A 17586-nucleotide genomic window follows, 5' to 3' on the forward strand; every position below is an offset into this window, starting at 1 on the left:
AAATAGAAACAAATAAGAAGAAGAGAAAAACGGGGTCAGCACAAAAGCAGATATTTATTACAATGTGGCTGAGAATAATTTATTTTTAAAATGATATTTACTTAATTGTGAGTACGTCAAATGATTACATCAACTAAAAGCAAGTAAAGACATCTCGTGTTTGATATGAGGAAAAAAATTTAAAAAAAAATTAAAAAAAAAATAAAATAAAAATATTAAGTTTGTTTATATTTAAGAGGAACTGCAGTAAATGCAGATTTTGCAATACTCGTATGTTGAAAAATAAGATTTAAATTATTACAAAATTAAACTTCCTCAACAATGGGTCGCAGCATATAAACACGCCCACGCCAAGATTGTGATTATATGCCAAGTCTTATGGTCTTATGGCACATCTCTGGATTGAGATCTTTGAAATTTTCGACTTAAAGTATGAACAGCTCATTTCACGCGTTTTATAAATCTCAGATTTAAAATTAGTTACGCACTTGCAAGTGGCGTTTATAAAATTGATAGAGGTCAGTACATAGGTATACGAGTATATAAAGGATTGAATTTAAACAGTTTTACTATATAGAAAAATTTTTAATAATTTTTGTTTATTATTTTTTATCTTTATTTTCAATTTTTTAAATAGCTTTTTAATTTGATATCAGTAGAAAAAAAAACAGATTACATAAAAAGCAATTTAAAAACTCTGCTTTAATCCCTTGTGTGCGGGGTTAAGAGTTCGCATTCAATTAAAATATTTTTGGGAGAAGAATTTGTGCAATTCATTATAGAGAAATGAATCGCATATTTATGTACAAATATCTATGCATCTACAAAGGCATTTTAAGATACTTTTAAGTAACGTACTTTGTATTTTAGTATTAAAGTTATTATTTTAATTCATTTACTTTTTATATATTTTTTATACATTTTTAAATCATTTTTTTTTTATTAAAAGTCAGAGTTCAATTCAGATTTTCAGATTAGAGCAGTTTGCTTGCCTCTTAACTTCAAAACTCGCAATGCAAGAAAATTTATCCTTAAAACCGAATCAAATAATAAATATTTAAAGTTGTATGAAACCGGAAGAGAGCTGGCAAATTTTTGCCTCTTTATTGGGAAAATGTCACCAACATTTTTTGCTTGAAGGTGCCGCCAATGAAAATTTATTATGTAAACACACAATCACTTTTGCCTTTGGTACACACAATATCGATTTACATCAACCAAATAAATTTGTATAATTTTTATTTATTTATTTGTTTATTTTACTAAATTTAATGGTTGATGCGTTTGGAATTATTTTCCCTCTTGGGATATGTGAAGAGGTGCGAAAGACATTTCGAGTGGCATAAGTATCCTCTAGACAGCTTCATTGCGTGCACTCTATTAATGAGTGCACTCCACTTTCCATTGTCAATACATTTTTTTGATACTGTGTGGGATTAAGTATTTCTTTAAAAATATTATGTGGTTTTTTATTTGATTGCTCAATGAAAGTAATGACATATATCTCTGCTAAAAAACAGATAATTTTCTGTGCCTTAAGCTGGGGAATGTTAGGAGAAATTTTAAATAGGGATTTAACAATTACTTATAGTATTGTTAAATAGAGTATTAAAGATAAAATGGCAATAAGCGATAGTTTATTATATAAACAAAAGATAGATCTTTAATATATAAATAGATCAAAAAATACAAAAAGTATAGAGCCCTGAAATTATTTACGAAAACTGACAGGCTTAGAGCACTGCGTTATCAAATCTCAGAATGGTTGCAGGCTCCTCGGAAAGGTATGCAGATCTAAAGTCAATTATTGCTTAGTCTGAAAAAGTGAAAAACATTAATCCAGTCAAGGCGTAGAGTGGGGTTATGAAGAAACCTCACAGCTAATACAGAGTAAAAGTGCTCAAGTGCACTAAGTCAACTAGCCTCAGAAACTTTTCATGTTGTAAGTACCAATATTTGCAAGTTATGCGATAAGGTAAGATAAAAAAGCGCTACTATTATATAAGCCTAAATAAGCCCTAAAGCCTTAGTCCTAAATAAGAAACTACACAGCATTCGTCATCTTCTAACTTTATTAAAAAACCCATTCAAATATAATCAGCAATAAACGTATCATCAGATTATATTTGTAATGACATTTATACTATATTATCAAATAGAATAGATCTTCCGAAAGATAAAAAACGAAAAAGAAGTATTTACAAACCCATAATATAAAGTGAAGCAAAAAAGCGCTACTCTTACATTGTCAAGTAAACACTTATTTGACTCTTTATGACAGCTAAAAGTCTATTAAAAGCAAGATTATCCCCGTATTAACATCTGTACGATATTGCCATGTATTTTAGATTTCAAAATATAGAAAAGAAGAAAGAAAGAAATATTCAGAAATCGTGAGATAAAATGAGATAAAGTAGGACTATCTTTGAATATGCAAGTAATCAATCATTTGACTTTACTCTACTACAGGTCCATGAAAAACTTGTTCAGGCACAGCGAACAATGAGCTTATATCTTTAGATTACACCTATAATGACATCTGCACTTACATCTGTCTTACAAAAGACAAAAAATATGAAAAAGAGCAATATTTAGAAAACGTTAGATAAAACAAGATAACTATGGACGACCGTTTCATTGCGAAGTAAGCCTTTGCGTCAACGACTATACTATATACTATACTATACTATTTAATCTATACGTATAGAGTCACTATACTATACCTGGGCATGTTGAAGCACAATTGACATTAACTTGTACCTCTAGATCGGAACTGTCCAGATGTTAAAACCGCGGGCCAATTCAAATCACTGAATAGATTGAAGTGCCGCATAAATAAATACATGCATTTATAATTTTGCAGGAGAAAAATGAAAATGGGGCGATAATTATAACATGTCGTGATCCGCACAAATATTAGCGGCGGGCCGCATGATACCACAGTTATAATTTGTCATACAAAGTACGTTCTTCTAGATGGATTGAACCGAAAACAATAAACTGTCTTTAGACTTGACCAGAAAGAATTACTACGCCCATCACTGTCCACTTAAAAAGCTTTCATAAGGCTTGTAAGAAAATCTGCTTTACATTATTGAACTGTTGTAGAATGGACCACATAGTTTAATACAACTTTTTGAAGTAGTTTAGCTTTAACACTACTGTTTAAAATACTGTATCTCAATGAACTTTGAAAATGGACCTCTCCAATGATTTATTTTCGTTTCATGGATCAAAAATCTACATCACAAGCTGAAAGGGTCTTCAAAACGAAACACATTGTTTACATGATGTCCAGTATCAAGACGATATAAATGTACGAGGCAGTTCTTAGGTACAAGAAATCAAAATAAAAGAAAGAAAGGTGAGAATATTTGCAATACCTATTAACTGAAATTTAAGGCAAAGAAAAATGTTTCGAAAAAAAAGATTTTTTAGTATGTTTATATCATATATCATATACATTTTGAATGTGTAACTTACAAATATTTTTGGTAAATATTTTAAAAAAAGCGGTTGCCTTATTTGCTGATATAATTTATACTGGTCAACTGATATCTACAACAAATTGTTTTATTATTTGAAAATAAAAACTGAATGTGGCGGGGTCATTCACATCTTTGTCTGATTTATTGTCTGTTATTATAATATATAACATTCATATCTGATTCGCATAATAACTTAATAAGACGCTCATAGTAAAACAGTGTAAGATTGCTAGACTGGAATGTCGATGAATAAAAAAGCTTACGATGTCAATAAAATATACGATAGGATAAATCCTTTTTAAAAAAAAATAAAAAATAAAGGAGTTTTTTCGAAAAATGGTAACTGCAACAACAAAAATTCTCCTTTATATTATTTTAATTGACTGAATTTTTGACTAATCATGCAACTGTTTCGAGTATTGCCAAATACCGATCATTAGCGGTCTTGGAAATAATTCTTGTATTTAATTATTCGTAAATAATTTTTTTCAGACCGCAATTACCAGGAATCCAACTTGTGTCCTTTCAAATTTAAAGCTCAGAGTCAGCGCACCTTAGCCAATTGACCCAAAGCCGTACTTGAATTTTATGTTACCAAATTTTTCTGGAGTTTTGTTAATTTGCTGTTAAAGTTTTATTAACAAATTCACTTGCTGTGTTTATATTAGAACGATATCATAAAACCAGCTATAGAATAATTGAATTAATTAATTATATTTTTATTCTTAATTGTTAAATTTCAATACTATTTTGTTTGTAGAGGCATTATTTTTTGCATGATTTATATATTCTTTCTTATGTATAGAACCTAATCTAGGAACGTAATACTGAGCAAAATAAAAATTATAATTCGAAAAAAGGGAATACTTTATTTAAGGTTATAAACTTAAGAACTTTAAGCATATTTAAGATATACGTAAGTGTACAACTTACAAATTTAATGCATAAATACGGAGTTGAAAGAGATCTAAATGGATTATCGTAGGGACTTTCATCCCTACGATAATTTCTCAGAAACTTGAAATCGTTTTTATTTACTTTTTATCTTTAACAATGATATCCTGTCTAATTAATTTTTATTTCTAATCATATGTTGTCTTTTGTGGATTTGGATACATAGGTTTAATGGATAAATCCAGACTTAATGTAGATTTAATTAGATCTAAAATTTCATTTTTTTAAAAATTAGCACAGTGGTAACATTAAAGTAAGAAATCATTAGGAATATTTAGAACGCGGTATTTGTTTTGGTCGAATAACATCACATTACCGAGTTACCAAGTACGGCGTAAATACATAGGAGTTAATAAGACGAAGGTTACTATCCAATTGGTCAATGTTCAAAGTTAACTAGAGGATCTTTAACTTATTTTTATATACATAAGTATTTATAGTAATTAAATATTTTTTTAAATAAGTTATAAATTATATTCAATAAATAAAAAACTATTTAATTTCATTTATTACACTATTTTATTCACTTGCTATTAAAAAAGAAAAAAACAAAATAATAACCAACAACCACACTGGAAAAAGAACTGTTAAAGAAAGCACAGAAGAGAACTGCTGTTAGGTGGTGAAAAAGTAGCGTGAAATTAGTTGCACTTTTTCTTGTTGGATTGCAGCTCCACTACTTACTTTACTATTTGATAATATTATTCCCAAGCGAACAGAAGTAATACCAAAGCAAAGAGAATTAGAGATAAATTGAACCAGATAAGCAAGAAAAGATTATGTGCGAGGTGGATTAAAGCAACGATGGTGGAGTGGTGCTCTGCTGTTAAATGAAGCGCAATCGCAATGTTCTTGGGAAGCATTTAGCAAGCAAAAAAACAAAAAAAAAGAAACAAGAAATTGCGTTTGTTCGGAAGGGGGTGGGTAAAACGGTTTAAACTAACAGCAGCTGTGCACACTATTTTAACGAGTAAAACAACAATATTTTTGCACTTGAAGTTTTTTATTTATTGAAAGTTTTATTTATAGAAAGAACTTTGCATGAATAGTTTCTGTTAGAAATTAATCTACTAAGGAAATTAAATAAAGAAATATTTTACCTTTAACAATTATTTTGTGTCGTTATTTATTTCCAATTGACTTTAATTAATTAACTTTATGAATTCACAATTTTTACTTATTTTCGATCTTTTGGAATATAACTGCAATTTTTTTGTTAAATTGCCTTATGCAGCATAAAAAACGAATACACACGATTGCGCTTCTTGCTTGCTTAAAGCTTTTCTTAAGAAATTCTGATTCTTGTAGAATTCACTTTTAAAATATTTTGCCTTATTTTTATATAAACAATTTAAAAGTTACACAATTTCTCACATTTAAACAAAATTTTTTGCAAACTTGAAATTTTCTATTTATTTCTTATTTATTTTCAACCACTTTGTTATGCACTTTACTCGTTTTACACTTTATTTTAGCCACTTCTCGCCACTTTATCACTTCTTTTTTGTTAAAGAAACTAGGCTTAGAGAAGTTGCAAACAATAATTGCATTATATTTGCTTTAATAACTTTTTCAAACACCGTTTAGGCTTCTTATATTCTTTTATATATGTTTAACTATTTTATTTATATAAAATACGCTACATATATATATATTTGTTTTGTTAAATATAATTGCTTTAATAAACACAATGCCATATCAGAATAACAAACCAACCGGATCAAATCACATCACACGAACGACGGACGTATACTACTGTCAAGATGGCATTCATTTTTTTAAACTAGTGTACAATTATCCATAACATATTGCATATCTTGCTACTTATGCGAAATGTCAAAATGGCATAACTGTATATGGTTGTATTTATACTTTTAATAAAATTTATTTAAATAACTAAAGTTATATAATTTTATACATTATATTCGGTTATAAACGATTATAGACAAAAATTGAGAAGCACATTCATTCTTCATTAATAATGAATTAATTTCTTCGTTTCATAAAATATTTATTGACAGAAACACAACTTTTGGGAAGTGTGATATAATATGTAATTTGGTAAAGTAACTATTCTCTGTACATTTTTGCCTCATATAGCTTAAAATTGGTTCTTCAAATTCGAGTTTTAAAAGTGCAAATGTTTACATAGATTACATAAACAGTAATTAATAAGAAGAGGCTTACCGGATGTTGCAACTGGTGTTTTAATTTCAATCAATCTGATAATGCTTTCCATATTATTGCATTAAATAAAAAATTAAAATATATATTTATTTAATATTAACAAAATAAAATTAAGAACACTAAAAAATATTAACATAATATATTACAATGAATGAAAACAGATATAAAAACATGGCCAGTATGGGAATGACATATAGCACTTATAATGAAACTTTGCAATTTTTTCAAGCAGGTGTTCAAACTCACCATTATTATTGATTGCAATAAACGAAATCTCTAATATTATTTTTTATACCTCACATTAGACCGTATTATATGTGTGAAACAAACCAATTAAACCTGTCCATTTTGGAATAACTGTACTTGTTTAGCATAACACATTTTTAGTACATAAATTGCAATTAATAATTCAGCTGGAACTTGTAATTATATTAAAGTTCTTTGAATTTTGTTTCAGAAAGTTGTTATAAAAACTTGCAAGTTAAATGAAGCTAATTTTGTTTGAAGTGATATTTACGAATTCAGTTCGGTATGATTTAATCATTCAAAAAAACAATTATTAATTATTTCTATTATATTTTTGATTATTCCTGTTAGATATTATAAATAAATAAATTTCATAAATAATTCAATTCATAATATATTACCAATGCAATATTTTATTATTCATATATATATTATATATTCAAAAATTTTAAAATCACTTCTAAGAAATCAATTTTGGTTTACAAAAACAAATAACTGAAAACTGGTATAAATAATAATTTGGTCATGTAAAAACTGGAATATGGCAACACTATTAAAAACATATGGTGAACATAAATATGTAAATACATTTGCTTTGTTTACATTTGCTTGACAGTTAATTGTTTATTAAGTAAAATAAAATTAATATATTTTTACAATTTTGGTAATAATTATAATAACACTTATGAAATTATAAATCAATGAAGTAGTAAAAGAATTCAGTTACAATAGTTTTGCGTTTGTTGTAGCCGATTCATAAAAATTGGATACATATATGTTTCTTATACATCGTTCTTCATATATAATTTCAAATATGAAATACTTGTTAACTATAAAATGGAATGCTGAAACTTATCCATCAAGCTTTAATCGATATATGATATTAAATTTTAAGACAAGAAAGGAAAAATAATTTTTTCAACATAAGCTTGGCCTTTATGGTTGATTTCCACAAGCATTCGTGAAGTCAGTATTTACTGGGATTATTATACTTCTATTCGTTTAATAAAACCCACAAATATAATTATCAGTAGACGAGATATACATGATGATTATATCAATCAATATTAAATAGAGAACTAGGTATAGAAAAAGCAGTTCACAGAAGTGTTCTTAGTAGAACATAAAAATCTACAACAGCAGAGCATTTCAACTGGTAAAATATGGTGTAACATGAAAAATTATTCATTAGGAAAACTGTTCCATGGTAATTAAATAACATCTAATATCATTTACAATTTTATTCTAATCAATGATTTTATTTTCAGAAATTACATTTTTAAAATTTATTTGTGTACATAAAAGGACTGCTACAGTCGCAACAGTTAATAGAGTTGCTAACCATAGATAAAAAAAAATTTGCAAAAGCGTTAGCACTCAACAGCTCAAAACATAAAAATGTCTATTTGACTTTTTTTAAATGGGAAAATGTGCAGACAAAAAAAGTTTTCGTAATGATCATATAAAATGTAAAACGTAAGTGGTATTGACACAAACAAGCGTAATTGAATATTGTATTTATTATTATAATTTTATAGCACCATAATAGATGGAGAACATGGATTTCATTTCGGCGACGTGGCATCCTATTAAAAAGCGGGTATCTGAGTAATATGTTGATCAGGCAAACTTTTGATGGAAATTTTCGGAGATTAGGAGTCTTTTTTAGAAAGTGTGTTAAACGTCAGACGTAGTTATATTCATACAATAACTACAATTTGTATTTGTTATTTTGTTTTTATATCACCACATTAATTGTGGCATTTCAAGTGTTTTAGTTGTTGAAATCAGAGAAGAAGAAGTACTATCCTCTAGCTATTTAATTTATTTAAATATTTATTAATTTATTTATTTATTCTCTTAATTACTTATTTATTTATATAATTTCTTATTTATTTATTTGTCTACTTATTTGTAAAATAAGTCCAACAAAATTATTGTAACTATGGAATAAGAAAGGATTTGTAAAGGCTTCGACTCAGAATATAAAAATGTGATAATTAAGAAAATCAGTATTTTAGATTTCTCAATTAGAAATAAATTTGCATTCTTATATAACTAAACCCTGTTAATTTCTAATAGCTATTCGCGCTAAAAGAAACGAAGTCCGCGTAGGATAAGTTTAAACGATGCAATCTGTCAACAAATGCTGGAAAAGTATTGCGAAAAATTCAAGACCAAATAAAAAATAAAACAAAATACACTATTTTAATATACTTTAAGTGGGAAATATATTAGTTAAGGAATAAAATATTTAAATCCGCATCATATATATCCTGCAGTATATTTCTTCGTCCGTAGAATATATTTAGCCTTAAAATTAAAATAGTATATTGTATATAGTCTAGTTTTTAATTTGCTTAGAATATAAATAATATAAAAAATTTAAATAAGTTAAAATATTATTTATTTAAGTTGTTTTTTTATTCAGTAAATAGCATACTTCTGGCAAATGTGCACCAATATTGAGTCTTGAAGACGGTACGAAGACGCATCTGATCATGATTTGCATCTAATTTGCAATACAATGTTAAATTCCATCTCCTTTGTTAGTTTTGTAATCAATTTGACAACTAATGTATTAAGTTCTTTATCATGTTAATCGAATCTATTACTGAATTCAGTGATGTAGGAAGTTTATTAATGATAAATTATCTTAATTTCGATATATACTTTTTAAAATTTTTACATTAATAACTATATTATAACTAATAGTTGGGCCTTTTTTTAAGGATAGATTTAAATTGATCGCTAGATCAACTATTGTTAAAAAGCGAACCCTAATATCAATTACATTATTATCAATTTTTTTTAGCTAGTAACTAGTAACAAGTTAAACATAAAAAGTATTGTATAAAGCAATAAATGAACAGTAATAAGGCTAAACTTATCACGCTATTTCTTGAGACTAAATTTTAATGAATCAAATCTGTTAGACGATGAAGCTTATTACTTCAATTTGAAGTAATCCTAATCATAACATAGATTTTTTGCCTTTAAATTCTGATTTATAAAAACTATGATTCATTTTTTGATACAAGCTTCAATTTCATGCTATTAAAGTTGATTTCTCACTTCAGAATTGTTTAAAACGTAATAGGTAAGTGAAAAAATATTTCTTAGCGTCATATCCTAATTAAGGTCATCTAGAAAAAGACTACAGTGACACATCTGAATCCCTTTTATTATTACTTAAAACAAAATTAAGTTCTTGCATCTCAATCTTCAGTAATGTAGGATAAAGAAAAACTTCTTTTCTTTTCTCCAAATTTTGGTTAACTGAAATTAGTGACGAATTAATTTATAGACACCTATTTCAATTCTTAGTGATGTAGCTCAATAGAATACGGATTTCTCGTCTTTAAACAGAATTCGAATGGAAAATTTTAGTCGTATCACGCAATGTTATCAATGTGCTTACCTTTCATTCTAAAGTCATAAAAAAGGCACAATGGGTCTTCAAAGTCGTAGTGCGAGATTATTATGTTAATAACAATAATTTGTTTCGTTTATTTATATTTCATATAACAATGTGTAGTACATTAGGACGAATGACATCCTCAGGGACATCAAGATTGATCCCATCAAAAAATACATAAAGGATGGAGCCCTGAAATTATTTGCGAAAACTGACAGACTTACCAACACCGCGTTATCAAATCCTAGAATGGTTACAGGCTCCTCGGGGAGGTACGCAGATCTCAGGTGAATTATTGCTTAGTCTGATGAAGTGATAAACAATAATCTAGTTAAAGCGCAAAGAGAGGTTTTGAGGGGTATATTCCAAAAATTAAACACAATTATTGCTTTATTTAAAAAACAAGTTAATATATTTAAAATAATTGTATATAATTACATATACATGCATGTATACATATATATATATATATATATCTGTATTATATTATATATATATTAATATATATATATGTTTTCTTAAATATTATATGTGATATAACCTAAATGAACTATAATAATAAAAAAACATTAAATAATAGAAAAACATTTCATGTACGGCAACTATTTATTAATGCTCCTGTAAATCATTGGAGCCGAACGATCATTGGTTTTGGTGTGACGTAGTTTGACTGTGGCAAATTGAGACGCACTGCAAAACATATTCATTAGAAGAATATAAATGGAATAAGCAATAACCATTAAATATACTATATATAACAATATTTTCATTAAAGGAAATAAAAAGAGAACTACATTAACAATTACAAACATAAGATATTATATAGCAATGCGCTTTTAATAATGGCTACAAACATTTATATTTACATAGCAAAAGTATATATATATAATTCACTAACAAAAGATATATAATTATAAACAAGTACATATATATAAAACTTCAGCATTATTTATTTATGTGTATATATATTATATACTATCAACGATAATATATGTATACTTGTGTTTTAGTTTTCAATTTTTAGAATTTATAAATGTTCCGATAGATACCACCCTTTCTAAAAATAAAAATAATACAAAAATAAATTAGGATTTTCTTTAAAGACATAACGATAATGTATGAGTATGAAATGTAAATCGGAAGATAGATATGTCAAGTGTAAAAGCTAAGTTTAGAAACTGCTTGACACACATTACATGTAATTTAGTATAAAATCGTATTAATCGCTTTGAAATTGAAGAAATTTATTATATATGTATAAAATATTAGCACTGTACAATTAAGATTAGATTTCAACTTAATGTTATTTAAGAAATTTATATTTCAATATAATTGTTATTTTATGCTAAGTTAATTGTTACATAGACTAACGAGTTAGAAGATTTCTATTATGTTTCTATTAGTAGTCCAACAAATTCACTTTCTTCACTTGTAAGAAAATGCAGTAGGACAGCATTATATTATATTCTCGTTAGTAAACTCCATGCTAAAAACTCCATGATATTACCTTCCTTACATTCCACCGTTCGATTTCATTTTTGAGTTGCTCATTGATTTCTGACTGACTAACGTATGCTGATTCTGTTGATCCCAAAAATCATACCAAGGTCCATAGGTTTTACCATAATGCCTATCCTTATCACTACTAACAGAGGCACTATTTTCCCTAGTATCGTTTTGCCTATTGGACTTGTGTTGTGTACGTTCCAGTGTCATACTTGTTGTATTACTGCACTTCATTAGCCTTGTCCGTGGCAATATTGTGGCAGTGGGTGTATTTATTGTAGAATTTACGTTACTATTGCGTGTCATTGTGTTACTATTGTTAATATAACGTTCCTGTTCTTGTTGTTGTTCTCTATGTTGTTGTTGTTGTTGCTGCTTATGTTTTTGTTGCTGTTTTAATGTAGCGGAAGAGCCGCCATTTGTAATTCTGTTATCATTTTTCTTTTTATTCATGGTTGATGTTGCGCCTTGTGAAGCTGAAGTCGTAGTGGCACGAAATGTTTGAAACTCCATTTGATGTTCCTGATAAGAATTGTGCATTTGACGTCTATGTTTGTCATCCTTGCGCACTAAATGATCATTGATGACAATGCAATCATATGGATCGGAACTAGTGGATTTTATTTCAGCATCATCCGATTCATCTTCACTCGTATAATATTGTTTAAGTATGTCTTTACGTTTAACTGTTTTCATGATAAGACCACCGCCTGTGTTGTCACGCGGCAAATCATCAAAAAAATTATTAACATCGCTCATTTTTAGTGTGCCATTATCATCGCTGTCAGCTTCATCCTCTGTCGAAGGTAACATATCCTGAAGTACAGCTCTACTTTGCGCTGGTTGCGATTTCGTTTGTGGGGTCGAATGATGATTCGATTTCATATCATTCAATTTTTTGCTTGCATTATTTGAAGAGTTTCTATTTTGCATATTCATATTAGCATTTTTCTTAAGTTCCTGTTCTCTGCCATTCGAATTTCTCATGACCGCTTGCTGGCTCATACCACTTTCTCTATACTCTTTCTGATATTCCTTTTGTCCTCGTTTTATGGTGCTTAAACGTTCACTCTCCGTTGGATTTTCTATATCAATTTCGATTGTTTTCATAATTTTCATGCGTGATTTGGGTGTAAAATTCGATTGCATTGTGGATTGTGTAGAATTCCGTTGCTGTACTATATTTTCGCGTTGCATTACCGGACTCATACCGTAAATATTTTCATCGTCGTCATACATTTCCATACTGGTAATGCTATCTTTACGTCGTTTCTCATGTGTTGAACTGGAATTGGAATTGGAATTTGAATTTGATTTTGTGAGCGTAGCATTTTTATCGAAATCATGCTCTTGCTGTTCAGTTTCATTGTTGAGCTCATCACGCATTTCTTCAAGATTTGGTGCGGCTACTAAGTCACGATGTTGCCATAATGACATACCCGCTAAAATATCATCATGACGCCCACCGAATTTCCAAAATGACTTAGTACGTTTTATGCCACCGCTCGAAGCATGCAATATTTCATCGTCACTTGCAATGAGATCGTATCTCATTTTATTGCTATGTCTATTGAGTGTGTGTAAACTCCTATCATCAATCTGACTATCCACGCTGTTGCGGAAATTACGATTCAATGTCCAGGAAGCTACTTCACGTGGATTATGAGAGTTTGTGTCAGCACGTCGTCTGTGCGATTGGAACAGATATTTTATGTGATCGTTTTTATTTTGGACAGGTTTTAGCATTTTTTACAGGAATAATGTTGGTTTTAGCAATACAGTCAGGATTAAGGTTAGGCATAAAATGTCGGTGATCAACATAAATTTGATGAAATCATGGAACAAAAAATAAAAATTAAAATGTAAAAATGAAATATTTATTAAAATAAAATATTAGAAAAAAAGAAAATATCATATTAGCAATAAATAGAAAAAATGGTTGGTAACAACATCAATGTTAGTTACAAAAAATTTTAAGTTTTTTTTTTAAATATAAAAGAATGAAAATGTCCTGATAATGAATTAAATCAACAAACCTATTAAATAAATAATATGAAGATCTTATAAATCAAAGTCAATATTGTGATGTTCTTTTGCATCTCATAAGTTAATATAATTTATAATATAATATGTAATATATAATATATATAATATATAATATATATAATTTATAATATAATTTAATTAAAATTTATTAATTTAAGTGTTTATTACACAAATTTTTTTAAAAAGTGTTATTTTATTATCTTGACCTACATCTTTGTATACCTAACTCTAATCAATCGTATCACTCTGCAGTTTAAAGACTTCAGGAGCTCCTTTCATTCCACAAACTCAATAAAAATATTTATATTCCGAACTGAACTATATTATATTTACTGTAAGACTATATTATAACATTATATTAATTATTTGTATAATTAAATATGATATGCATGAAAAATTGCTGGACATAAGCATAATAGTGCTAGGCAATACCATTATAAATATTATTATTGCCTGAAACCAAAGAAAATAGTTTTACTGTTTTGAAGTAATTAATCATTAAACCCTTTTTTAGAAAGTATGTTGGATTTATTATTATATTGGTAATATAGGGTAAAATACTATATTATTATTAAACACTAGTTTTAGAAATAATATGTAAATCTTTTCTTGCATTAAAATTTAGGGACACAGATTTTTGGTTCCACATCTTCAGATTTTAGCCTAAAATATGTAAATTTAGTTTAAAAATCAATATGAATCAAAAACTTGGTAAGTCTATTTAAAATTATTAATAGAAATTCTCTAAATCAAATAGGTTAAAAATCTATATCGCTCATATCTGTAAATTTTGCTAAAAGAAAATAATATTAAAAACACTATTCAGATATGTATTTTAGTCTGTTGAATAATTATATGAGTATTAAAACACATTTTTTTAACTCCAAGGATGGAGAAACTTAACGTGGAAAAAAAGCTAATTTGCTTAAATCCCATATATCCCAATACTTTTATTTTCATAGATTTGTTGATTTAATTGAATGGATCATGTAACCATTATGTTTCACCAAAACTTACCGTATGGGTACACGACTAGTTTGTTCCTCATCAGAATAATCGACTTCGGGTTGTGGTGGGGGTTCATTGGAGAAACCACTATCGGCACTACTATGTAGTGAAGCTTTAGCAGTTGCTGTTGGTTTCGATTGATTGCTAGAGCTCACATGATTCATGGAAGTCTATGAAATATACATAAATATTTTAGAATAATTTTTTTTTTGGATTATATATAAATGAAATTAAAATTTATTCTTACATGTGATGTTTGTTGTCCGTTTTGTGCCTTATGCTTACGACGCTCTATTACAGATGGAGCACCATTTGGTGCACAAAAACTTTGTGATGTATTCAACATACGATTTGAATTTTGATTTGTGGGCACTGGTGCTGGCAGAGTTGGTGGCGGCCCGGGTCGTGGGTTGCCATTTGATTGTGGACGATACTATAAGTAGGATAATGACAAATAAATAATATATAATATAAATATAATAAAATATAATATAGAACATAGATCAGGGCTGTCTCGGCCCTGTCCCAATCTGTACAGCGATCGCATCTGGTTTGGACAATGTATCTGATATTAACAATCATCCGGTTTTATTTTTTTGTTTCTGTTTACAATAAATTACTACTGCTAACATCACAAAAAATAAAGTCAGGTAATTTTCACATAATTTTACCGAGAAAGAATTGGAAAAGTACTTTCAAACTTATATGGTTTATCATTTTACCAAACATCAAAGTTGATCTCAATTTACAAATTTATAAATATTTTTGAAAAATTCTATATTATATGGTTTATCATTTCACTAAACATCGAAGTTGATCTGAATTTACACATTCATAAATATTTTTAAAACATTATATATTATACAGTTTATCATTTTACCAAAGATCGGAGCTGGTCTGAATACCCCTTTTAACACATTCAAAAATATTTTTATAAATTTCTATATTAAATTGCTAATTTCAAAACTTGAAAGTTACTGAATGCTCTACGATATACTACTCAAAACTAATCCAAACATCTGCTTCACCCATAATATTACCTTCTTTTGATTACGGAAATTAATAGTATCACCAAACATTCTAGTCGGTGATGACTCCTCAGCGCTATTATTGCGTCTTCTATAGGTCGAATCACTTTCCATGGTTGTATCCATATGGGTCTCCGACATATACTGATTTCTATAATTACGCATGCCGCCATTATTATGCTCGAAATGCATATTCTCGTAACGATCGTTGCGTTCGTTGCGTTCATGTTCAAGTTTATTCTTCTCATTGCCTTCAGCATTTGTGTAGGCAATGGGAAACCAACCAAACATTTGGGTACGCAAATTTTCACCAAATTGCCAACCTTTAGCTTTACTACCAACCAAAGCAATCTTATCACCTTCATCGAAAGGTAATTGATTTTCACCGGATGGCATGTAGGCATAGAGTGCCTTGACTACAGGACGTTGATCCCAATGTGTGTGATCAGTATGATCGTTTGCTAAAATCAAACGTGAATATTATTTTATAAATTTTATAATAGCTATTGGCAGATAACTAATATGAACTTACATGATGTGGTTGTAGCTGTCAAATTAAAATCTGATTTGGCACGTGGTAATGAATTTTGTGTGTAATTATTACTGGTTTCATGTAAAGTGCGCATATCACCGTATGGTGCATCAACACTACGTGCTTTCTTCAGCTGTGAAGCGTTATGGCTATGACTATGGTTTTCATCAGCATCTCTGATGCGTTCCTAGTTATAAAAATTGATAAAATATTCGTATGTTTTTTTTTATTCAAAAACCATTACAATACTAAACACTTACAATACGTTTATGTCCGTTGAGATTAGTCTCATATGCCAAAGTAGGTATAACCTCACGCGATGCTGCAATTTCTTGCCAATTTTCCAAATTATTATCGATTACGCTTTTGCCGGTATTATGATAAGCCATCCAATGTTTCGCAATGGAACACTGACGTTCCAAGACAAAACCATAACGACGTCGTTCTTGTGTCATGGCCTACAACAGATAGAACATGAAATCCATTAAAAACACGATAAGGGTACATGAGACTCAAATAACAAACTTATTTTATGAAGCTTAATATAAGGTATGTAACACATGAAAATAAAAAAAGACTTAAGTAACAAACTCATTATGGAAACCATAAAGCAAGAGACTTAAGCAACAAACTTACATTTTTGTAGCTTTGCTCACAAAAAGCATCAAGTTTTTTCTTCTGATCTTCCAAAATTTGCAAACTCTAAAAAGAAAAAAAATAATTTGTATTGCTATTGAATTATTTTTAAAGGTTAAAGTTTAAACTAAACAATAATGAAATATATAAAAAAGTACGTGAACACGAAAGTGACTATTACTTTCAAAGTAAATGAGAACTGACTACACAGAAAGGCGCTTGTAAAGTGCAGTCATGTGTTATATATATATAAATACTTATTAAATATAGTTGTTCATAAATTTGTTTTTTTTTTGAAACATAAACTTTCTAGGAAATAATCTTTAGAGTCTCACCCTCAATTCCTTTTCAGTATTTTCAGGACTGGCTTTCTTCTTGCGTTGTTTTTTCATAGTTGAGACTGCTTTCTGATAACTTTCCATGCGTACTTTGTGTTGTTGCAAGAATTTTTTCTGTTCATGTTGCACAACTTTTGTATCTTTTTCGAGATTTGTTTCTAATGGCACTAATAAATCCACATAAAATGCTTTTAACTTT

At 28.5% G+C, this 17586-nt stretch overlaps 1 protein-coding gene and 1 long non-coding RNA gene across 2 annotated transcripts in view; one reads left to right on the top strand and one right to left on the bottom strand.

The window, feature by feature from the left end:
• Positions 1–7690: 7690 nt before the first annotated feature.
• On the top strand, positions 7691–8679 carry LOC119673330. The gene is made up of 3 exons (XR_005252045.1): positions 7691–8082; positions 8144–8351; positions 8414–8679. It is a non-coding gene; the product is annotated as an uncharacterized LOC119673330 (long non-coding RNA).
• A 2962-nt stretch (positions 8680–11641) lies between these two features.
• The window catches only part of LOC119681828 (myb-like protein P), a 6264-nt gene continuing 319 nt past the window's right edge, over positions 11642–17586 (bottom strand). Inside the window, exons 2-9 of the mRNA XM_038095122.1 lie at positions 17385–17582; positions 17050–17115; positions 16674–16871; positions 16414–16600; positions 15894–16342; positions 15101–15286; positions 14863–15023; positions 11642–13486 (exon numbers count right to left, since the gene is read on the bottom strand). Of these exons, the coding sequence (XP_037951050.1) occupies positions 11806–13486; positions 14863–15023; positions 15101–15286; positions 15894–16342; positions 16414–16600; positions 16674–16871; positions 17050–17115; positions 17385–17582 (3126 nt within the window). The 3' untranslated portion in view covers positions 11642–11805. The remainder of the gene's footprint in view (positions 13487–14862; positions 15024–15100; positions 15287–15893; positions 16343–16413; positions 16601–16673; positions 16872–17049; positions 17116–17384; positions 17583–17586) is intronic.

The sequence above is a fragment of the Teleopsis dalmanni genome, chromosome 1 (assembly GCF_002237135.1).
Source record: "Teleopsis dalmanni isolate 2A chromosome 1, ASM223713v2, whole genome shotgun sequence".
Classification (NCBI taxonomy): domain Eukaryota; kingdom Metazoa; phylum Arthropoda; class Insecta; order Diptera; family Diopsidae; genus Teleopsis; species Teleopsis dalmanni.